Source organism: Thalia democratica, chromosome 2 (genome assembly GCF_965202585.1).
Source record: "Thalia democratica chromosome 2, ktThaDemo2.hap1.1, whole genome shotgun sequence".
In the NCBI taxonomy this organism is placed as follows: Eukaryota; Metazoa; Chordata; class Thaliacea; order Salpida; family Salpidae; genus Thalia; species Thalia democratica.
Genome location: NC_139166.1, coordinates 75348566 through 75374709, shown reverse-complemented (window position 1 = coordinate 75374709; position 26144 = coordinate 75348566). Strand labels below are relative to the sequence as shown.

Here is a 26144-nt window from a genome sequence, read left to right as displayed (position 1 = left end):
TTTAAAAAACGAGTACACTTATTGAATAATTGCCATAAATGATGTTGAAAAGTGAGTATAAAATACTTAACAAAGATTAAAATTTATTATTTTACCCTAGAAACAAAATTAGCAGAAAATTCATTAAAACGTGTACATAATCTGGAATAAAACTCAAAAATTTATAGCTTTAAAAAATTTTGTTTATAGTCACAGATCCATTAAGACCTCTGAACACTTCAACTGTGACAAACACCCGGGCAAGGTCGATTTGAATCTAAATTATAAATATTTTTTTAGTTTGTTTTCAAATTATTTAACGACAATTTTTTGTTTAACTTACACAAAATGCGAACACTATATTTTTATTGAATTACGTTAAAGAACAATGTCTTGTACTATTACAGATAATCACATTTGAATTGTTCAAAATATAAAAATAAAAAGATATTTTTCACAAAATGGAAAACAAATTGTAAAGTAAAAAATATATACAAAGCTTGTAATAACACATTTTGTAAAATTACAAAAAAATTTTGATGTTATTCAGTGTTTATTATTTCTTTATAATCATACTAAAGCAAACTTCAACTGTAGTCGCATTTGAATGTATTCCAAAACTGCATTATAAACTTCAAGATACTTTAATATTTCAATCTCGAGATTAACATAGTCTTTAATATCAAAAATTTCTTACCAGTATCTTGTAGTTTGTTCCGGCTACAACTTGTTTTTGGTATTGTAGTGCCAAGTACATGCCAAACTTCACATCATATCCGTACCCACTCTCAACTTGTGCTCTTATCTTTAAAAACAATTGTTTTAGACTCGTTTTAAATGTGCTTCATTTTAAGCTGTAGAAAAAATATTGGATCCTTAAACCAATTTTCAATTATTAGTTTAATACTTTTTTGCTCTTCTTTATTTTCTTTAATGCAGAGTTTGAAATGTTAGCTTTAAATATTTATTTTATTAAAACCTTTAATAATATAACCTATTAAGTTATTTTTCTTATTTTTTGAAAATTTTGGATTAATTAAATAAAATATCTAAAAAAGTATGATTGAACCTTTCTATAGAGGTATTTATACTAAGTTTAAAGAAACCTGATCACAAATCTTCTGTATTTCTTCAGTTGCCCTTTTAACATCACTGTATCCTCCAAGAATGTTAGAGTCATGTTGAACTTCCTTTTTGAATCCTTTAAACTCTGCCTTTTTACCCATCAGAGGCTTGAAAACGAAAATAGTTGTAGTCTTTTCATCATCAATTTGAACCTGTTTTAAAAAATTAAAGTAGCAGTTCGTATGTGATCACGTAAAAAGGTTTTAATGCAAACGCGTGGAGTTTTTGTGAAGGGGTTCGAAAAAGCTAATTATTAAAAATTTCCCCTTATTTAAAACTTTTGTCTTGAGCTGTGAGCACTTCGTCTTGTTTACTTTTTTGCTTGTTTTTGGTAAACTGCACTTGTTGCCTTGCTTTTATTTGCACCTTTAGCGTAGCCTGTTGATTTTGTTACTTCTCTACGCACGCGCTTGCTAGCTCATGCCGTTAAATAGTGTTCACCTTATAGCAAGCATGCTTCGTTTTTCATGTTGTTTCTTCTTTGCCTGCCGGCTTTACCCTATCGCTTAAAAATTTCGCTTATTTTTGATAGTTCGTTTACAATCAATACATTTTTTAGTTTTTATTCTTCGAAAACAATTTTTGAATTTACATGCATATCCATCATTAAGCTATCAAAAAACATTTTGTATTGAAAGTTGTGTATGTTTAAGATGAAGCTGACACAGATTGAGTTTGTAGCTACAACATTACAAATTTTCGAATATCTAAAATAAGATAATAGAAAATTAGCAGGAAATCTAATGACATTTAATAATATTGTGGCTGTGTTTTTGTACAACTTCAAGATTTCATAACTTTTTTTTTTCATAACAAATCTTATATATGTTAAAGACTCAGTTTTCAGCTTGAAAAGATATTTTAATTTAGTTTTGGATGGTGCAGCTTAAGTCGGGCATGCAGCAATGAAAGCATGATCTTAAAAAACTTAAATTTTGAAACTGATGCTTTTTGTAAACTTATTTATTTTTTTTTCAAGGTGAAGCAATAGTTTTGGGGTACCAACCCTTGATGTATATAGTTAACGAAAAATATTAACATAAACAAGACACCACAAAAATCACTTCAATTTCGTAGTTGGTTCCGGCTACAACCTGACTCTTGTACGAAACTGCTTTGAACTCTTTCAAGTTTTCGTATCTCATCTCTACGTGGCCTCTCACCTTAAATGAAAGGTAAATTAAAAAATAAAAACTATGATGTAGGGTTACTGTTCAATCTCAATTTTGAATTTCTTAAAATATTAACACTTTTAAAATATTTTGTTTTATAAAAGTAACTTGCAGTTTTTCAATTAAACTTGTTACCTCATTCGCAACATTTTGAACTTCTTCTGTCGCAGGGATCGTGTCAGACCATCCTCCCAGTGAAACAATGTTATCTGCTTCCTCGAAAGCTTGCTCCATCTGCTGCTGCTCCATATTGCTTGAGTTTTTGCTTTATATTGTTTGTCTTTAATCTTTAATCTATTGATTCTAAAAGTAATGACTTTGCGGATTTTGTTTAAAACGGTACACATAAATTTTATGGGTCAATAAGTTTTTTGTTCAACAAGCCGGACTAACTAAAAAAAGACTTAGTCAGGCCGAACATGTTAAGCAAAACGTTTTGAAGGGTCTCGTTACACTAAAAGATCATTACAGCATTAAAAGTTTAACAAAATATACACAAACACACTTAGTATGTATTATGAATAAATTAAGACCATACCATTACAAATTTGATTCAGAAAGATACTATTTTTTGTTTTGTAAAGTAGTTTTCATGCTAAATGCACATCGAGGGCTTTATGTCTTGCTTGTGAGTCTTATCCGTTGCCAACTTCTAACATACTATTTTATGCAATAATGTAATATTCCTCAATGCTTCTGGTTTAGTTTAAAGAACAGTTGAACTAAACCTAAAGGTAAGTAGAAATTTTTGCTTGAAAATTTTTTCAGAAATCGTGCTTGAATTTAATTGTATATAAAGCCTTAACCGTTTTAAATTTACAATATAAATAAGGACCTTTTTAAATATAAGATTTTTTTTTATTTATTTGTTAAACATTAATATTATGCCAAGGGTCGTTTTATTACAATAAGGCGCAGTTTGCATTCCTTATTCAAAATGATAAATAAAATAAATAACTAATGATAAAGCACAAGCACTTTATTGATATTGAATAAAAAACAGAATTTGATTAGACCACTTTTTTTGCTTTCAAAAAGTAAGTTTTAAACTAAAAAGTACATAACGGGCCTCAGATTTCGCTTTGCCAGCTACATTTGACTCTAGGTTGCAGTTTGCTTACCCTTGAATAAGCATAAGAATAAATTTATAAAAAAATATACATAAAAAGTTAGACATAATCAAATTTGGAAGACCTTATGTAGTTATGTTGCAAAACTTTACAAATATATTTTGAGTCTAAAACATCATAGATTTTTGAAACTACTTTAATAAAAATATACTCCAACATATGTTTAAACACTTTGACTAATTGTTGAACCTGGTTATTTTTCAAATAAGAAGATATACAGCAGATAATATACGCTTTAAACTTTTATAATTGACAAAGATTACAAATGCTTACTTACTAGTAAAGTTTAGAAAGCAATCAATTCAAACTAAAAAAATAAATTGACTTCATGAGTAAGTATAAGTACTTTTCAGGGTATATTAAAAATTTCTCAATTTTTCAAATCTTTTGTTCTTATACCTATCAAAGTAATGCTTTCTAGTCAATTACTGATTTAGCGTATATAATAATTAATTTAACTAATGTATTAAAAGATATTTGGTTTAAATAATGCTTGTATATAGATTAATGACTGTTTGCTATGACCGCATTAAACATTTTTCTTTTAAAAAACTTTATCTAAACACAATCAAGTTGTTTTAGCTGTATTGATTAAGTTCTGAGAAAACTTCGGTCGAAAACATAACTTTTATTTTTTGACTTAATCTTATCAACTTTTTATTACCTTTTTCTCTTCCAACAAATACTAAATGCTGATATTTTAAATGAAAGCAAGCATAAAACTTGTATGCATATTATTAGCAAGTTTCCGCTTATTTACGTTTTAAGGAAATTACAAAGTTTTTTTTTTACATGTAAGTTTGAAACTTTAAAAACTTTTCTTCTGTTTTAAAACAAGTTTAAAATACTTTCGATTTTGCTATTTAAATAATGATCAAATAAGTATGATGCTCCTGATTATTGAATACTTTTCATTTTTTCTGGTCACAAAAAATAACACGCTTTCAAAATAAATTCTTATATTGTACGTTCTAAAATAATTAAAAACTTAAATAATTTATTTCTTTAACTATTACAAATTTAAACTTTTGTGTATTTTTTAGTTTTGTGCTTATGATATTTTTTAAGTTTACTAACATTTTTTAAAAGCTACTAAAGTAATATAATTATTTTATTACTTTTTGGTATTTTAACCGTTTTTTACTTAAGTTTTTAGTTCTTCGTGAAAGATTTAATTATAGAATGACAACATCATTTTGTTTTTAAAAAATTATACTTTATTCTACTATTCTATAAACACACTTTAAATCTACTTGTGTCAGCTTAAGATTAAGAAAACATTTTTTTTGTCAAAATGCAAATCAAAAAATGCTTTTATTTAGTAATTATTTCTAAGAAACAGTAAATTATTTAGACTAATTTTAATTCAAAGCACTTAAACAAAACAAATAAACAGCAAATTAACTCTATAAAAACGGCTTTTAGAAAGTTTCTTTAAGCATTTAAAGTACTTGTAAATGCATAAAATTTTCAAAAAAATTCAAACGACTAAAAACACGCATTTAGGAAGAAACTAGAAGTAGAAGATATTCAGTCGTCATAAAAACTTTGAAAAAGTTCGATACTGCAAGTGTGAGAAACTGCATGATAAAGTTAGAGGAATGTAAATAAATGCTTGAAAAAACGTACGAGTGGTAAAAACTTTATTTTAAACGTGGATTTAAGCATAATTAAGCAGTAAAATTTTTCAGTCTCCTTAATAACATTAAAAAGTAAAGCATACTGTAAAAGCGAAACACTGCATAACAACAACAGAACGTAAAAGAATTCTAAAAGAAATGTGCAATTGGTAAAAACATTGTAAAACCGGAAGCCTATCTTCTTTATTGCCTATCTTCTTGATATGATATCGGACGCTTTCTCAATGGCGCGAACGTGGAGATGATTTTCTGGATCCATGCCAAACTTCAACTTAAGCATGTTGGCATAGAAAGTTCTGAACGGTTGACTCAAAATTATTTTCCTGAAATCGATAAACGAACAAGCTTCGGCGATGTACCGTTTGTAGATCTCCTTTTCCTGGTTGTTTACAGCAAGAGGTGGGCAGACGAAGTTTAATTGGTAAGAATGGAGTTCCATTAGAGCTTTTATTTGGTCTTCATCCGAAGGGTTGACTCCATACTCGAGAAGTTCGTTCAGCAGCGTTACATTATTTAGCTGACGGTTAAGAAGAATATAGTGTAACTTTTCAACAATTTTTCTATTCACATTGATGAAAAAATTCTTCTGTTTCTTGTACGCTTGATAGATATTAGAAAGAAAAATGTTTTGTGGCCTCTGAGTAGGAGGCAGAGAAAGACTCTGACGGTTGTTTGCCAATGTAGCAGAACTTGGTCCACTCGATGTTGTAGCAGCTTGCTTTAGTTCGCAACAGGAGTAACCTCTAAACAATTCGTTGATGTTGCGAACTTGTTTTACTGTAACTTGGCAGTTTTCTTGTGGCGTTCTGATTTTATTTGTTTCAAGAATACATAAGTTGGTGTAGTGCTTTTCCTTCCAAAAAGACAGCTCGTTTTGTTGGTCATTTTGTCCACCTATAATGAAAAATGTAGTAGATGGTTTTGAAAAAGACTTTAGAAAGAACAAAATAAAAATACAACTTACCACACATTTTTGCCATAATGTTACTTATGTACGTAACATTTGCTTTTCCCGTTTCTGTGTTTGCGTACCATGCAGAGAAAGTAAGCGGATTATCAGTGTTCATCGAATAAAATTGCGTGCAAAATTGCAAAAATGGTGTGTTTGGGTCGTGACTGTTGCTGTTCCTTTGTTTATACATCAACAGCGATTTAACCGGACAATTCTTGTCACCAGTGTGGAAAAGAACCTATGATTTTTTTAAGCATATCATATTTAAAATTTTGTTATAATACAACAAATTAAGTTTGTTAAAAGTAGAATAAAACTAATTAAATTATAGAGCTAGTTTAAAGATCGTTGCTTAAACTTTAAAAACCTAGTAGAAATTTTAAACAAAGGTAAGTTTTATAGTTAGGCTAATCTAATAATTTGCAAATTGATTTTTTTCTGAGAAAAGATGTACAAACTTTATTTTACAAAAGAAATTAAATGTAAACACAGTCAAAACAAGAACAGCATAAAAATAGCTAGTTACATGTTTCTGCTTTTAAGTGTAAGATTTTTACAATATATAAGGTAAAAGAAACATTTTTTATGTAAAACATTTTTAAATTTGACAATTTTGAGCAGTTCGATGTACAATTGAAAATTTTGCCGATATACTTTAAATTTAAGCAATACTGTATTTTAAAGTTTAAAAATGGTTGAACAAAGCTAAATAAAAGTTAGTACTTCAAAATCATTGTACAAACTTTTACGGCGTCACTTTCGCACAATATTTCAGTTTCACAACTTAAGTTATAATTAAACTAAATTTTAAAACTAAATAAATGTACAACTTAGTAAAGTTTAACTAAGTTTTAATGAAAAACTAAACTTGTGTAGAATAATTAAACTATAACTGATTTTAGTGTTTATATATATATTTGTTTTCGTTTCAGATTTTACAATGTTAATAAAATATTAAACTAAATTGACATGGAGTTATTCTTCATGTAAAATCTTATCAACAATTTGAGAAAAGTAAAATGGTTGCAGTAAAGTGCCCAATACGTAGATGCGAGTTCCAGACGCCAGATCGATCCGATGATGTAGTGAGTAGCCTTCTCAACCTCCACAAATTGGAGCATCAGCAAGATTCTTGGTTATCCAATAATGGAGTAATGCCAAATGCACCTCAACTGATTCGACCAAGGGTTGACCGGGGGATCAGCCGAGAGAAATGGCTTTATTTCATTCGGAGGTGGGAGGCATTCAAGATTGGTTCGAATATAAGCAACTGAAATGCAAGCATACAGCTTTTTCAGTGTGCGCAGGACAAGCTTGACGATCTTATATCCTCTTATATTAGCAAGTGATCCTCGACTGATGGCCAAATCAGAAAGTTACGTTGCTAAACTGATGGAGTCGATTGCAGTCATAAAAGTTGCTATTGGTGTAAAGAGAGCAGAACTCATGAACCTATATCAGGACCATGATGAACCGTTTAGAACTTTTGCCACACGTGTACGAAGCAAAGCAGAAATCTGCTATTTCACTACAGTCAGTGAGTGTGACTGTTGGAAAAGCAATGTGACGAGCTTCACAGAAGAAGCAATAAAAGACTTGATACTCGCTGGCGTTGGGGACGATGACATAAGAAGAGAAGTTCTCAGTACTGAAGATATCTTATCCAGGTCATCATTTTATATAATTTCCTTTATTGAAAGCAAAGAAATGGGACACCATGCAACTGAGAATTCGCGGACTATATCTGCAGTTTCTTCCTTTCAACGTCAGAAGAAGGGACGTGTCAACATAGGAGATAAGTCCCAACATGTTCCTTGACAGAACTGTAAAAAGCTTTTCTATCCTTTCAAAGAAAAAGGTAATTGAAATAAAAAGCCTTTCAGACATTGTCTATCTTGTTGACGTAATCAATCAAAAAAGGTTAATGCTGTTCAAATCCAAGCTGATCATTCTGACTTTATGCAACAAGATACCCAAATAATGTCACTACATGCAATTAAAAGAATCATGTTAAATAACACCATATTCAGCAAGAACTTCCTGCGTAAAGCCAAGGCAACGACTGATTATCCTCGTGCATCAGTCAAGATTGCTAGACATGGCACAAACAAGTTTGCATGGGTAAGTGCTTTAGCTGATACTGGTGCACAATTAAACCTTTGGGGCTGGAAAGACTTTCACAATGCTGGTTTTGGAAAGAATGACTTACTTTCCGTATCAGTCAAAATTTGGGCTGCTAACCAAATTCCAATAAACATTAAAGGCGCTTGTAGAGCTACTATCAGTGGAATGTCTCCAAAGGATGAGGTGATTAGCTGCAACAGTATTATTTATGTCAGTAACTCAGTGACTAGGTTTTTTCTCTCGTATGAAACGATGGTTGATCTTCTTATTATAGATAAAGATTTTCCCAGTGTTGGTTCTCAGCTGCCTTATCAACATTCTAAAGTTTTTGCAAGTTTGAGTGAAAAAGATCAAAGTTAACTCAATTCGCACGAGGCAACCTGCAGTTGCCCAACCGGAAGCAAAGTTCATGAAAAACCACGTAAGCTTCTGTTTAAGGCTGAAAATTCTGAATATGCAGCTGAAGAAACTAATGAAGATGAAACTTATGGAATAGCATCAGAAATTCCAGTCCGTTCGGTTGAGTTTCACAACTCTTCACTCTCTGACAGCCGTCTCAATCAACTCGAAAGTGTCGACTTCCAACGTTCCAAGTTTACTTCACGTTTCGGTTTGGAAAATTCACAGATCTCAGTTCGAAGAAACGGTGGCACGGGATCGGTTAGAAATCTGATATAAGATTACGGTCCAGTTAGATATTGCTTTTGGAGTTCTTATGAATCAGTGCATCTTTTTCCGAATCGAAGAAAAATTCTAACTCGAGATTCAGATCCGAATTTAACTTCAACTCAAGGTTCAGTTCAGGATTCAACTCCAATTCAAGCTGCATACTATCCAAAGTCAAATGGAAGAGCAGAAGTCGCTGTAAAGCAAGCAAAAAGACTGCTAAGGTCCAATGTTACTGAATCAGGCAGCCTAGATAGTGATAGATTTCAAGACTTCAGTGGAGCTGTCAACCACAAAGCTAGGAAGTTGCGACCTTTGTACGTTGGCAGTAGTTGTCTACTGCAAAGCTAGAGCGGCAGTCATCCACGTAAATGGAACAGAAGTGGAGTTGTAATGGTGGTGCTTCCACATGATCAGTATGTAGTCAAAGTTGATGGTTCACAGAGACTTACTCGGAGAAAGAGAAAGTTTTTAAGGATGTACAACCCAGCCTCAACAAGCATTGAAGCAAAAACTTTCCATGGTTGGCGCGGTAATCTAACAAGCTCACAGGAGTGCAATGTTAGTCATCAACGTCCTGATTCTTCTGTAAAGATTACAGAGGATTCCAACAGTGCCAATAGTGGTAAAACCAGTGAGGTTGAAGCGGATCATGAAGAGGTTGAGGAAGAGTACATTCCTGCTCCTATAGTTCCTAAAAAAAACAAGGTGCCGCTTGCTTTGCGTTGGTTCAAAGGCTTCAATGCGCCAGGGAAGCTTGAGAGTGGAGTACTCCAAAGTAGAAATCACCGTAACTGAAGTCTGTTTGTTCCTGTTTATACAAAAATTGGTGCTGAGTGTTTAATTGCTGCTGATAGTGATGATTGCTGAGCCAGAAAGGATTCAGCGTGGAATTGCATAAATTTAAATTGTTTTGGATTTATTTAGTGCGTTTTATTGCAGTTTTGTTTTTCTTCAAATAAATCCCTTGTTTAAAGTTTTTTTTTTTATTTAAGTCAATTTAGCTTTGTTAATGCATAAAATTTAGTCTCATCTTAGTAAAATATTTTTGTTACTTGTTTAAATCCCCTCTTGACGAGCTATGTCATTGCCTTAAACTTGTTATTATCTTAAATGAGCTGAAGGGGATGTAGAATAATTAATCTATAGCTCTTTTTTAGTGTTTATATTTATACTTATTTTCGTATTAGATTTTACATTGTTAATAAATTATTAAACTAAATTGACAAGGAGTTATTCTTCAACTTGAATAAAAACAAAACTAAATTGAAGTAAAATTATCAAAAAAAAGTGTACTTCCGTGCAAAAGTGGTAAATACCCTGAATAAAATTGCTTGTTTAAAAAAATTAATAACGAAGTTTTTAACATGATTAAGCTCAAAATAATCACATATACATCTGATTCAATTAGATTTATTATTTTTCATGATTCTTATGTCATGCAAGAATTTAACTAAGAAAAAACTTACATTCGGAGAATGTTTGAACTTTGCACCAGACCCTTTACCATTTCCATCGGTGACAAACGTAATATCTCCCCATTTCCAGTCCAAAATTTTAGGCACTCTGCCACCTTTCCTGAACCAAGCACCGTACGTTTCAAAGAAAACCTGCAAATAAAATTTAATAAGAAACATCGAGGAAAAAAAGATGCGTCTTGTTTAGTTAACTATTGTTGCAGTATAGTTTTTATTTGATTTTATAAAGCATAAATAATTGATTATAATAAGAATATATACAAACTTCTATTAAAAAGTCAATAAAAAGCATTTAAGTACGAGATTAAGACCTGTTTGGTAGCAACCATTAAACTTTTATAATAGTATACACTTCTATTAAAAACTTATCAATTTTTTTTACAAAATATATGATGGTAGGCACGATGACCGAAAGGTCTTTTGCAACACCAATCGATTGACCTCAGTTATGAGCTTTCACATTTTTTTTACTAAAACCATCTTTTGTGGAAACATTAGTAGTTAAATAACTTGTATAGATAAGTAAAAGCAGTCAGAAGAATAAAATAAAAAAACTTTGGCTTGCAGTTTTGTTGCTAAAATGCCATCATCTGTGTGGTAATTGAACGCATTCGAATACAGCTTTTTCAGATGCTCATCTGATATAGCTTTCGGTTGGTTGCTTGACATTACTATCTTGACTTATCTAAGTATTCTGTAGAATTTAACCTTGGCTACTTGATTTCATTACAACAATCATTTATTTAAACATTTTAAGCAAAAAAGAAATGGGAGGTAGAATTAAAAGTCTTAAGCTTTTTATTTTTAGTAAGAGTCTCTATTTACTTCTACATTTTTTGAGCAGCATTACCCGGTGGTCGTTTTGAACTGTTTATGCTTTCAGACACAAAATTAACAAAATCATTAAAAAAGATGTATAATATATTTTGTAGTATGTGAGTAGTATTTTGTATCGATTTTTTTGATTATAAAATATAGTTTTTTTTGTAACATCTAGTGACAATACATCAATTAAATAAAATTCAACTTATAAATCTGGTGTCGAACTTTATGAAAAACTGAGGCTATAAAATAAATCTCTTATATTACGATGCTTATATAACTATATTTTAAAAATTATTAATATTGTTTCAACAAATAAAAAAGCGCTCAAAAGGTTTGGTCAAAGAACCTGATGTACTAAAGAAAGTTACAGTTATTGAGACGTTATCGACTCGTGGTTTTACAATTTTTTGTTAGCTAGCTGAAAAACAATTGTTATAATGTAAAATTTATAACCTCAAAAAATAAAATAATCAATGAAATCAAGGAAAAGGAAATTAAACAAATATTTACATATAAAAACTTTACTCAAAAAGTACACAAGTCTTTTTAATAACATTCCTATCAAAATACAGTCTAAGCTTAAAACTTTAAAAACAAGAAATAGTAAAAAAAAATGTTATCTAGAACTTCGCCTTCCTTATTGAAGTAAGAAAAATTTAGTTTATTCTAAAAATTTTAAAAGTTTGAAATTTTACTTTACTAATTTGTCGTTGTGTTCTTGTTTATTTATATTCTATGGTAAAATTAACAAAAAATATCCAGTTAGGTCAGTTCACTGGTCATTAAAACAAAGATTTTTTTTATCATTTATTTTTGATTATGTTTTTAATAACAAATGTTTTGTAAGTACAGTACACTGTTTTTTATCAAACTTCTACTTAAAACATAAAAATATTCACTTTAGGGATATCATTATATACACATGAAATTTATAATAAAAAAATTTTGCTTGAAAATAAATAAAGTAAGTGTAATGCAAGTTTAATTAAAATTTTATGTTATTTCATAATGTTTATCATGTTTTAAGGGGCATTGCAAAAACTTTTAAAACAAAAGCAAGTAATTTAGATCATTGTAAAACTGTTTTTTTATTCTGAAATAAATTAAATAAGTGAATGAGATAGACATATATTTTTTGTAAGAGAATTAAAAAAACAAGTTTAATTAAAGCCATTTTTAAAACTAACGTTAAAAAAAACTTTAGAAAAGTTTTTTTTTTTTTTGTTTATTGTAACAAATAAAAGTTAAATTAAACATTTTTATTCAAAACACTAGAAAATTAAATTTTGAAATAAACATAATTTTTTTTTGGCAAGTCTTTGTAAAAACTTTAAACTTAGTTGATATAGCCTTCTATCTATTATTAATCTACAAATTTAATATTAAAGATTAGTTTATATAAAATACTAAAAAAAATTTTTACATGACAATTCAAGTACGGACAATTCAAGTTCTTAAAAATATAGTTGAAGGGCCACGTTCTAAAATTAGTATATTATTATTTTTATGTTAGAAATATGTAGGTCAACTCAAAAAACATAATATATTTAAATTGATAAGCTTATGATAATAAGAACAACCTGAATTTATAAATTATTAGTAAAAAATTAAAAAAAACACTATAATTTTTAATTTATATTAGCCATATCACAAAAAGCATTTTATTGTCTGCAAAAAAACAAAAAGTGTTTGTAGGTATTAGTTAGACGTACATATTTACTTAATTAAAATGCATACTGCTTTTTGAGTTTTGGCCCTTTAAAGTTTCTTAATTATTTGAATTTTTTGGTTTTGAATTGCCCGAATTTCAATAGTTGGAAACCCTAATAAAGTACTCCATTTCTATTTTAGTTAAGATGTCACGACTATTACATACAAGTTAGGATATTTAAAAAAAATTAGACTAACTAATGCTAGGAAAATTTATTTTTAAGAAGTGTATAATAGCTTTAGTATAAAAGTATAATATATTACAAAAGTACTAATTAAAATCCATTATGTTTTGTAATAACATTCTTTTATAAGAACGAAGTTAACTTTATGATTAGATTTGTGTTTTGTTACTCCTACCACTTATTATAAGTGTGAGGCTATCTAAATTTAAAAAATGATAATTAAAAAGATATAGCTACAAAATTTTCCGAATGAGGTAAAATAAATAATAAGGTTTTTATAATTTTTATGCAGATGTTAAACACAAACTGTTTATAGTTGACTGAAAAACGGTATTCAACCGACCATTAATAATATTAAAAACTTTTGCTGAAAAGAAAACTAGACTAAGCTTCGTCATAGTCGAAACTTTATTTCTTTGTTTCAAAAATTTTTATAATTTTTTACTACTTTAAGCATTTAACAAGTTATGTTAGTTTAATTCTAACCAGTTTTTGCCTTTTCAGTTAATTTATCAAAATTCTTCATAGTTTATGTCAAAAATTGCTTGCAGAGAAATACCTGTAAGACTTATTTAAATTTTTTCACCTTTTTTTAAAAGTTTTGTTTAACTTGTATTAGAAAACACAATAAGTTATTTCAAAACTAAAAAAATTTAAACTTTTTTTTTTATTAAGAATTGACATTTTTTAAATAAAAATAGAAAATAGGCATCAAAAAATTGTTTTTCAAACTTAAAGATAGTTATACTCCAAATAATTGTTTTTTTTTCCTAAACTTATATAGAACTTCTGGCATATTTTCTAAAACATAAGAATAGAATATATTTCAGCACTAGGCAATTAAAATATTCTCTCTGAAAAACACCTTATATGATATAGACAAACCAATGAAATTTTCGAAATTTTGCAGTTTTTTTAATGAAACATAGTGCACTTTTTTTTGTAAACTTTAAAAAAATTCTAATTTCATAAATTAACACTAAACTAAAGAAAATAAAAACATAGTATAAAATATTTTTAAAAGCTTTTAAGGTATTTGTTAGAAGTAGCTGTACTTTACTTTAACCAAAATTTAAGGTATTTTAAACAATTTTCAGACTTAAAAACGGCAAAAATTTGCTATACTCATGCTTACATAACTATTGATATACTTGAAGCAGATTATAACCAACTCTAATTTTTGAAAGAAAAATCCCATCTCTAAACAACTGAATAAATCTCTTGGTTTAATTTTAAGACACTAAAATGGTCAATGGCCACTTGCTAGCCCACTGTGTAGTATTTAAAATTATATTCAAAATATAAATTTACATTCTGTATCCTAAACATTTTTCATTTTATTTATGATAAATCTATACTAACGCTTTTCACGATATTATCTAATAAACCAATCCTAATAAAGTTTTAAAATAAACCTTTTCTACTTCACTTTCTGATTCTTGACTTTCGTATTGATAATAACCTGGCTTAAAAGTTTCTTGTTTTGGTGTGACTTTTATGTGCTTGTATTCAACTAACTTTATGACAGGCATAAAATATTTGAATTAATTAAATAAAAATTTAAATTTTTTCACAAAATCATAATTTAAAACATTTTTTAATTATTTAATTTATTTTCAAACTTTTTTTTAGAGATCGGTTCGTTAAGAAATAAATCCGACAAAACTTCTACAGTGAAAAAATTAACAAAAATAGACTAAAAACTAAAAACAATAAAAATTTTTATTTAATCACTTTTTTAGTTGAAATCTAAATAAATGTACTACAGCTTTATATAAAGAAGCTCATGATTCAAATACTAAAGCCACTTCAAGTCAGAGACTTCTGGATGAAGAAAAACCTACAAATATTTTGAAAATAAAAAGAAACTAGAAACAATCTTATATACATAAAAAAAACAGTTACTACTACATCTTATATCAACTTTTTATAAACTAAAACATTTCATTTATAAACGTCACCTCAAAATTATCAAGTTACGTAGTGTTAAATTACACTTTCAAACAAATTAAAATCAATTAAGTACTTTTTCATGAAAAGTTATTTGTTCGAGTCATAAACTAAACTTAGCCTTAAGGCGAAGTTTAATATTTGACATAAATGAAGAAAAACTAGCATCACTTGGTTTATTTTAATTCAGCTAATTTCTCATTTTTTTCGTTGAAATGGTTTTAGTTTGTTTTAATTTTATTTCAGTACATTGAAAGAAAATATACTTATTTTACCTTTTATTTAAAGAAACCTTATTTAAAGAAATTCCAAGTTGATATAAACAATGTGACTAACAATAAAAGTTTGAACTATAATATTATTTTTTCCGTACTGTCTAATTTTATTTAAAATAAACTATTGTGTACTATTCTTACTGTAAATTATCAAATACAGTCTGAAATAAAAATTAAAAATAAAACAAACCTTTTAATTTTTAGCATATAGCATGTTTTATTTGTAATTACTTAAAAGTTTCTCGCCTAAACAAGCTGATTATAACACAAGTATGTTTTTGGAAACAAACAATTTTTTTTTAATAGTTATAAAACAGTACAGCTTGCTGCTTGTAAAATAAATTAAGTGATTAAAAAAATAAGTAGCGTGAAATAAAAGTGCTTTAGCTTTATACACTTTTTTAAAAAAAACTTAAGTAATCTATAAGTAACTTTTAGACTAAGACTTACAAGACGAACTAAGAACTTAGAAAAAATATTGTTGAGCTATTTAACAAGCGGAAATGTTCAGTATTCGAAACAATAACTACACACAAAAATAATCATTCCAAAAAATACAAAGCAAAGTGTGTTAAAAATCATTATTATCTGATTTTGAAGTAGTCATGATAATGTTGGCTATTTTTTAAATAATATTAAACTTTGTACGTTGACATTTTAAAATATACGTTTATTGCGACCTTTTTTTATCGAAATATTACTTTCAGTCAGCTTTGTCTAAAGAAAGTTACATTTAAATAAGAAAAAAAATCTACATTTTGCAAAGTTGCTAAGATAATTATTAGATTTTTTAATATTTGTAATTATTTTTAGGAAGTAGGAACAAAAAGTAAAAGTCTGTCACAATTAGTTTACTTCAAAATAAAATTTTGATAATAAACAGAACATTTAAGCAATTTAATTACTCTGAAAATAAACAGATCGTTATAGTTTATTACCTTATAAATTTATTAAAAGCTTTACAATAAGATGTCAATTTTGTAACTGTTTTTTAAACGAGAAATCTTTGTTTATTTTACTTTGAATGTTGCTATTTATGAAGTTCGCCACCAACTTTCTAGAAAACTTTAAATTTTTTAGATACTAATTTATTGCTATACAAAAACTTTTTACACTACAAATTTTATTACTACCTGTGCTAGCTGTTGAAAATAGCATATTCCTTTGTCAGAAAATAGCATAAATGTTTAGTAAATAATTGAACTCACAATTACCATTAGAGCTAAAAAACAGCTGTCCAACGAAACAACAAACTAAACTATTGTTCCAAACATTCATAATTTATTGAAATTTTAAATGAGTCAAACAGTTGTAAAAAATACACAGCATTTAAGAAAAATTGTAAAAAACAGCACATTAAAAGTATAAGTAAAAAGCTAAAAATTAGAATAAAATTTAAACAAAACATATTATACTACACAAACAAAAATCTCAAGAAATGTTTATGGCAAATTTGGATACTATTTTTACTTGTAAAATAAATTAAAAATTGAAATTTAACTTTTACAAAGTAATACAGATACAAACATATTTCACTATGGCAAATTTATACACATGATAAACAAAAAATAAATATAGGTATAGCTACAGCTGCGTATAAATCATCTCAGTGTTTTTTTACTGAATACTTTGACTAATTGTTTACATATTGATTGTCTATTTTAAGTTTTTTTGCGCAAATTAAATTTTAATGTCCCTTTTTAGATAACAATTTTGTTAATAGACCTAATAAACCAATTCACGTGATTAAAGTTTAATTGTTCTTTGTAAGTAAATTATGTGAGCACTGTTTTAAAATAATGTACTGCCTCGCTTAAACCGCCACGTTGGGTAAGCTTTTTTTTGTAGTTGACAAAATATCGTTTTTTTTATAATCTACCTCATTGATATTATGCTAAGCATATAATAAAATGTACACTTAATTGTCTGTTAGTTTGAACTATTTTAACTTTCTTACACGAACTGAAGGTTTAAATACACGAAAAAGTAACAAAAAAATGCTTTGTAAATTTTAAATCAATCTAACGAAAGAAAATTACATTGTTAGCAGTTCAACTAAAATCTAAACTCTTTCTAAAATAAAAAAAGAATGAAGGTTTGTTTGACATGACTATTTTTTCTTTCTTATCACGGAATAGGATAAGTTTTCAAATACTTTCTGGTGTCGATTCAGGTATATTGTTTCATCCTTGTCGGATTCTGGTTGTGTACTAATGCTGAAGTAAGTCCTGATAAAAATCTTAAGCACAACTCTGTTTCATCCAATTCACAATTTGAAGTTTGGATGAGCCCTTTTTTTGATAATCTAATTTTTGTATAATACGAAAGATATGAATTATAAAATCAAGTTTTTCTTTTTTAAGAATTTTAACTTTACACTGCACTGCTTGCGTAGTTATTGAAATAGAATTAGTATTGTATTTACCGTAGAGCATTGATTTAAATAAATCTACTTCTCGATCTAGACCGACCGGATTAGTAAAAAACCAAATAATCGAGGACAGGATAAGTGAGTAAGCACTGTATTTCGATAGCTGAAAGGTTTTTTGTACACCAGGTCCTCAGACCAAACCTTTTTAGCTTTTTTTTTTTGTCGTTCATTAAACAATGAAATTTTAATAATATACTTGTTTTTGACTGTATTGTATGGATTTATATGTTCTTTTTCGTACATTATTATTAATATAATTATATATTGAACGATAAAGAAAAGCGCTTAAATTATTTGGCTGTAGCACCTGGTGCACGAAAATAACTATTCAGTTATCGAGTGGCACACAAAATGAATACCTATAACGGTCATTAAACTTTCCAGGATATTTGATTATTTAGCACTAAAATAATGCTTTTAATAGTTTAGTGAGTTTAATTTACGTTTAAAATCATTCATAAAACAGGTTGATAAAACTGAAACTTAAAGCACAAATTTTTCAGTATCAAAGGAAGTAATACTCTGTTTTTCCAAGAATTTTTTAGGAAGAAATAATAATTAAGTTTTTTTAAGCTTTAAGTTTAAAGATTATCAAATATTTATAAACTGTTTAAAAATACAAAGATTTTTTTGTTTTTAGTCTAATTAAAGTAATAGTTTAAAGTTCTTAAATTGTTTGGTACGTTTTTTACTTATGTATAAATAAGTACTAACTATTTTGAAAACAGATACTCACTTTATGTAAATATCAGTAGTAAATAAAATCAATTGGTTGAACTATACATTACAATGCAGCATTTATTTATAAAAATTTTAGTTTAGTAAAATCATTTTAAGGTAGCTAAATATACATTAAGAAACATACTTTAGTTAAGTCTGATGTTTTTAAGATTAAGTATTTTTTGGACAGAATTCACTTCAAGTTAATTCTAAGTTTTTAGTCTAATACCTTAAAAATTACTTAAATGAAAATAATATCTGTTTCATGAACTGTTTTAGTTATACAAACTAGTCTTTATGTTTTAATATAAATAGTTTCACATTATAAAAAACTTTGATGTGCCTTTAAGAACACACTTTTCTCCACTGAAATACTCATTTTCTTGCCTTTCTAAATACAATATTAGTTCAGATATTTTCTTTACTATGCGTTTTTATTCAGTCTAGGTTTTTAAAATACCAGTCATAATACAACATGCGTATTATTTATAATAATCAAACTTCGAGCTAAAATAAAATACAAAAAACGAGTTAGTAATAAACTACATATAATCAAAAGTATGGCTAAAACACGGTTAGTAGATGTTTATTTTTCAAACAATAACTGTAAGTAGTTTTTAGATTGCAACCTAACTATAAATAGTATGGTAAAATTTCTAATTGAAAATAGTTTTAAACATGAAAAAAGAAGTGTTTGTTAGGTACGAAATACATTATCTAAATCTAAAGTTTTTAAACACAGTAATTACAACATAAGGTTTTTATTTAAAAATTTCTATTTTTACTTTTGACCTATAATTGATTTAAAATTATTTTAATGTAAATGTTTTAAAGACTGCATTAAACAGATTAATTAAAACTCTAACGTTATAAAAATTCTTCTTGAAATTTAATTTTTTCAAATTTATAAGTTAATACAATTGTCAATCTTTATTGTTACGAAAAATACTTTTATATATATATATTATGACAAAATAACTGTGTTTCATTCTATTTAATAAATATAATCTATGTTTGACGAAAAAACAATCGCAAGTTGAAGTTTCATAAACAAATTTTACTATTTCCATTAAATAATTATATTGCACAGTTGTAAACACTTTTTTTTTTTCGGACACTTTGAGCCAAGTTTACCTTTAATGTAGGGTATTCCCGTGTACTTTCTTATTAGTCCTTAATTGCAAACTGTCAGATATACAGGATAACTTCTTTTAACTCCATCCAACTTATAACATCTTCGAACTGTAAAATATCAACGAAATATAGCTAACATTCGTATAAGGTTAGTTTATCATTAACTTGTATTAACACATACTAAAGCTATATAGCTTTAACTATCATTAGAAATAAGTACTATATACGTCTTTATACACACAGAACTTAAATTTTGCAAAAATTTAGAATCTAGGCAATCAATATGTAGTGTAAACTAAATACCTAAAATACTTTCTATAAGAAGATGATTGATTTTTTTTTGGTTTTCAAACTTAAATATGCATTTTTAAAACAGTCATGTTATTTTACTGTCTTACCTGCACAGCTAACATATTCAGTTTGAGCGTTGACCATCGTGGTGTAGTGTGCACACACTTCGTCATGTGCACACTTGTCGTTATTGTAGTCGTAATGCTCACTCTCACCTGCCCAATATTTTACTGCGTTTCCAACAACAGTCTGGAAATCTAGCTCTTCATACACCACCGTGGCTTTGGGGTTCTTCTTGGCTTTTTCAACACTGAAATCGCTCCATTCGTAGTCTCCTTCAAACTTGTAGTGAACTTTGCCTTCGTGAGCGATGTTTTCACTGATGTCGGTTTTGAACTTCCTGGAAGTTCTTGATTTTTGCTCGCTGTGTGCGAACACGCACTTTTTGGCGTGCTTCTTGGCGAGGTGCTCCAGTCTTTTGTCCCACTTCAGCTCAATCATGTTGGCTGCGCTCGGTTTAACCTTCAAACGAATAGTACTTATAATATCGTGATTTGTTACTAAATTGGAGACAAAATACTTAAAAAATATATTTAAGTAAACTGTAAAGCTATGAATAGCTTTGTATCAAAATTCAGTAAAACAGAAATATAAAATAAATCATAAGAATCATGTTTTGTCAAGAAAAAAAAGTACAGTTTAGTTTTTTGTAAATAATTTTCATTATAGTTATAAGAATAAATAAGAATTCATCAAAGTAACTCAATTTTATTCTTGCATTGTTGTGATACTTAATAAAAGCTTCTCTGTCTTTATGAGTTATTTCTAGAAATCTCCCATTTTTCTCTGTTTTTTTATTACCCTCTACTGTATTCAGAAGCAGTATAGCAGGCATTACGAACAGCAAAAACTTGAAACTCATTATAAAAACAAATAATACTCTTTAAAAATTTTAGCAGTATTATTTAACTTAAGTATTTGATGATTTTATGATTTTCAAGATATTCAAAAGCTATAATTTTTTTATTTAATTTTATTTTATTACATATTATAGTCAAATAATAAAAAACTGATAATGTTAGTAAGTTTTCTTTGACTCATAAAATGGTTACACATATATATAGAAACAATTAATTTGATTTAATCCACTTGTAGTTTTTGTTACTTAAAGCTATGCTATTTTAATAATGACTCTATTAAATTTGAGTTTAGTAAACATTAATTGTAATTACTTTTAATGCGTTTAGCAGGTTAAATCTGATAATCGAACTGTTGTTAAAACTTGATAAAGAACAAACAACTATTTTTGTGTGCTACCTGTTTACAATGTTGATTACTTTAACATAAAGTAAATTATATTTTATGGATCAAAGTAACTTTACTATTTTTAAAAGTGGTTCTGAATTCTGATTTGATACTTATCAATTTACAAATTCACAAAATTTTTACTTTGTTTTTCTTTTCTCATAAGTTACAACTTTGTTAAATTTACTTTGTTCGAATAATTTACCGTTGGTTTTACCCAGTACTCTTACATTTTCACTTTAAACCTTGCAATATACATTATAAGTTTTATAATTTTTTTTTGGGTTGTAGGCAATATGTATCATTAAGTACATGTTGGCCTTGGACCACAGTTTGTCGATCCCTGATGTAGTTTATTAGTTTAAAAATTGATTTTACCTTATGCAGGTCGGATCCAACTTATTTTTGTTAACATAGTCTTTTTCACTCCCAAGCTGAATTTAAATTTTGACAGTTACAATTGATAATGTTATCTACGAAATGTCAGTTGGTAAAGACTCTGTTTCAGTTTTAAGTTTTAATATTAAGATTTCAAATGAAAATGAACCCAAATAGAAAATTTGCTTTAGCTAGTCTTACAAAAGTAAAGTCTAAAAAGTTGTTTATCAATTTATTTAAAAAAAACTCATAAAATGTTTTACCAACTGAAAATTCTTATACAATTTTGAAAATTTTTTTAATGTTTACTGTTACTTAGTTAAGTTTTAGACTTAGTACTTTTTTGCAAAATTTTCATATATTGTTTCGATTATTTAATAATTCAAGAAAATCAAACTTAATATTTTTTTATTAATTAGCGGTAAATTTAAAAGCTCGCAAAACAAATTTTATGTTTTACTTTAATTATATTTAAAGTTTTTCAATGCAAAGTTTATAATTGTTTTGTCACCTTATTTTATTTTAATATTTTATTAAATATTTTATTGACAGTATATAGAAAAATTTACCAATTTAAAATATGACAACATAAGCAGGATGAAGACACTAATAATACTTTTTATTAAACTGGAATAAACAAAACCACAAAAATATCAACAGAAATGCATGTGACATTCTGCAACCTGGTTTTTCTTGTTTTATTTGGTAGCTGTCGTAACCAGTTATTTTAATCAAATTAACAAATTTAATGCTTGAAAACTTTTAAAAATCAAAAACAGTTTTGACTTAAGATTATTTTTTTGTCAGAAACTAGTTTTTAAGCAACTTTTTACTAAATATTATCTTTAGATTTAGTCAATTCAGCACATTTTCTTTAAAAGAGCATATATGTGTAGAATTTTTACTCAATGTCTATTGGTGTTAATTAGTAAATGTAAATGAATATTCAGAAATATTAGAAAATAAATAAAAATATATTTAAACTTTGCCAAAATTTTTAAATTTAGGGTATATTTATTTGTATTAATTTATTTGTTGGCATAAATTTTGCACAGACAATTGTTAAAGTTTATAAATTCAATTGTATTTGATAAAGATTTGATAGATATAAAATTTATGTTAAATTTGTTTTTTATAGCAGGTGTTTATACTGTCTATAAAGTTTATAAAAAAAAATTTTAATAGTAGTTTTTGCTTAAGTCACTATTTTATCTAGTAAGCTACTATAAATTAGCATCATAATAGTAATTTAAATCTTTGCTCTTAGTGTAGGAAAATGCTATTAAACTTAACATAATAATAATTATAAAAATAAAAATAAAAAACTTGAAATTTAATTTTAAGTAAAAAATGTTTTACTAAAGAGTTTATATTTAGTTTTTTTATTATATTGAGCAAGCTTTATGCATAACACTATCTTAATAAAAGCATATCAAAATGTTCTATTGCTTTTAAATTTCGGTTATCAACACAAACATTTAATATATTAGATAGTATTTATAAGTAGTAACTGATGCTAGAATCCTCGGTTGTGCCTTATATAAGACATGTAGAAATCACTAAACTATCGTAGCTAGAAAGATATTTTTGCATTATACCCTATATTTTGATAATGTAATTATATTGGAATATTTGAATGATCAATATTTTTATTTTATTTTAGAGTGTTTAATTCTGTGAAGCTCTTGAAATCAATTCAGCTTTTAATTAAATCTTAAAAGTGCTAAAATATAAACTAGTTAATTTTTACAATATGTGGTAAAATAATTTCAGCTATCATCTTTCCAAAAATAAACCTTTTAGTTAACTAAAAATTTTCCCCAAAAAATACATATAAGTTTAAATGCACACAAGAGACAAAATTGTTCCAATTAATTTCAATGAGGACCCTGAAAGGATATGATTGAAGGTTTTTTTGATGATGTTATTTTGTTAACTTTTTAATCTAAACTTAACAAGTAAAGAAGTAAAACTGTACTCAAGTAAAAGTTAATACTTCATAATTTATAATAGATCATTTTACTCTGTCATTTTCTGTATAGTAATTTTAAGTATAGGTAAATTTTAAAAATCACAATTAAAAATAAAATTAATTATTGTTTTACTATCGGTAGTGCTTTTTACAATGTTTTTAAAACAAAAAAATGTACTATAACTATTATTAAGTCATAAAATATGCATTGATTTAGTACACAAATATGAAACTTATCAACAAAACGGGGGACATAACTAAGAAGAAACGTTAAATTGTGCTAAACTGTATACCATTTTAATAGAGTAAATTTAGCTCAGATTAAAGTGTAATTTATAACTTAATATATATTTAATTGCAATCGATTGCAAATAGATAATTAGTAAAAGCTATGACTTAGCTATATAAAAAGTTGTTTTTCTAGAAAAATATTTAGCATTTTTGTATCTATTTTGATATAAACGGTCTATAAATTATAATGAAACTTAGTAAGTTTAGTTGGGTGGTATGATATTTTTATAAATACAAAACTATAATTTTTCATTTAAGTGTTCTAAACTACATTGAGCCTTATAAACAAATATAATGAGCGTTTTTTTTTCATAGTTCATAAAACTTGTATATTTGAATTCCCAGGAGTGTGTTGTTTAATTTCGAAGTTTTTAAGTTGATTACAATTTACATAACTTTTGTATACATACTACTGTATTTTAGTATCAACGTTAAAAACGTTATTTAAGTTATTTGAAAACCAGTGTAAACTATACTTACAAAGCAATAAACTTAAAAATGCTGAGTATAAGACTATTTTCAATTTTATTGTTGCAAAAATACATTGCAAATTGTGAGGAAAACACTAAAATCACAAATGTTTCTATTGATAAAAAAAAACTTAAGTTACTTAGAACTACATTTAGAATCCTTCAGTAATATGATACAAAATTGAGCTTATAAATTCTTCTGCTACTTCTATATTTTGGTATAAACGATTGATCGGAAAATTGCAGCCCGCGGGTCACACACAGCTAATGTAGGGTAAAATTACGGCCCGTAATCATGATTTCTTTATTGGGTTGCGGCAAAAAAGAAATGTACAACCTTTTGTTACTTTCCTTTCTTTTTGTCTTGCGTTGTTTTTATATATAGGATTTTTTTGTTCAATGAAAACCCTTGTGTTTATTTTAACGTGAGTTAGGTGCAGAATTAAAAAGTACTACAAATATTATTAAATTTATCGAACTGTATTATAGAGAAAAGGTAAAAATAGCCCGTAAAATGCTTTTTTTAATGGTTTGCGACCAAATAGAAATATAAAGTTTTATTTAATTTTTTTTTGTCGCAAGAATATTTTTAAAAATAAAATAATAATTAAAAACAGATCATACAAACTGTATTATAAACTAATGTTTTTTATATGTTTTTTCAAAGAATATTTATTGAAGTACTAAGTCAAATATTAGTCAATAAACTTAATAAGAAAGTTTAAAAGTATATATTAAAAGGTTTAAATAAAACAAAATATATTTATTAAATTTACCGCAATAAACTTTTGGCATAAGTTAGTTTTAGATTTTTCACAAAAACTTTGTTTTACTCTCGTATTTCTTAAGTCAGCAATTGAAAGCTTCTTTTTTTTTATTGAAATCTTAAGAAAATTAAAAACAAAACCTTCATTTTAAGTCTAAAATTAAAAGGATAAATATATTAAATAATTGTAATTTATATTTTCATAAGTAATTTTCAGATTAATATAGTTTCTAAATCTGCTTGGTTATAATTTTATTAAAATCTTATAAAATACATACAAAAATTACAGGTTGCAAAGACAAAACACAATTGTATAAATCGATTAGAAATATTAAAAAATTAGTAACGATATTAAAGTAGATAAAGCAAAATGATTAATTATGAATAAGTTGTACAGTACAAATATTATCAAAATAAGAATTGAAAGCTGTAAATTTCAATTTAATACAGATTGTGGTAAATCATTTTACTAAAACTAATTGACTAAACATATTTTTTCATTCTTACTGTTTTGCTTTTTGTTACCATCATTGTAGCCGACACAAAAAATTTAAATTAGTACTTTAAAAATATTAACTATAAAATTTTGTTTTGTTGCATCTGTAAAATGTATCGAAAAAAAAGTTAACATTAAAAAAGCTATTATAAAGTAAAGTAATTGAAGTTTAAAAATTAAACACGTACATACAGAGCTTTTGTAGAATGTTTTGTATTTATTTATAAGTTTTGTAACTAGTCAAACAAGGAAGCTCTTTTTGTTTTTGTATTTGCTATGTGCAAACATTACACTAGCGTAATTTCCGACTTTAAATTTGCACATTAGCATATAAAAAACCTTATGCTGTTTTTTGGAGCTTTAATAAAGCGATGCTTTATATTATGATAAGTATTTGTATTTTCAAACATAAAATTTTAAAAACAACTTGTTTTGAGTTTTCAAAATACTTTAAAACCTTTTATAATACATTTGATAAAATTATTTGTTTTTGTGGTGACAACATTTGTTTAGGATTAAAAGTAACTTTTATCTTTCAGTCTAAATACTATAAACTAAAACTATTTGATTGAAAATGTAACAGTAAAAAACTTAAAACATTATCTAAAATCAAAGAGCTGTACACTTTTAGTAAAACTCAGTATAGTATGCATGCAATTTATCATATTGTATTTTTATA

At 26.9% G+C, this 26144-nt stretch overlaps 2 protein-coding genes across 2 annotated transcripts; both read right to left on the bottom strand.

Annotated features, from left to right (window-relative positions):
* LOC145829986 (uncharacterized) lies at window positions 1–2552 on the bottom strand. Its single transcript, XM_082937876.1, has 5 exons — window positions 2412–2552; window positions 2169–2267; window positions 1086–1256; window positions 677–784; window positions 1–256 (listed from the first exon to the last, which is right to left on the bottom strand). The coding sequence occupies exons 1-5, from the start codon at window positions 2523–2525 to the stop codon at window positions 170–172; spliced, it is 579 nt and encodes a 192-aa protein (XP_082794002.1). The 5' UTR covers window positions 2526–2552; the 3' UTR covers window positions 1–169.
* Window positions 2553–19536: 16984 nt separating this feature from the next.
* LOC145828948 (peptidase inhibitor 16-like) lies at window positions 19537–20682 on the bottom strand. The gene is made up of 3 exons (XM_082936692.1): window positions 20656–20682; window positions 19895–20309; window positions 19537–19604 (listed from the first exon to the last, which is right to left on the bottom strand). Exons 1-3 carry the CDS (start codon window positions 20680–20682, stop codon window positions 19537–19539), a joined length of 510 nt encoding a protein of 169 aa, XP_082792818.1.
* Between the last annotated feature and the right edge of the window lie 5462 nt (window positions 20683–26144).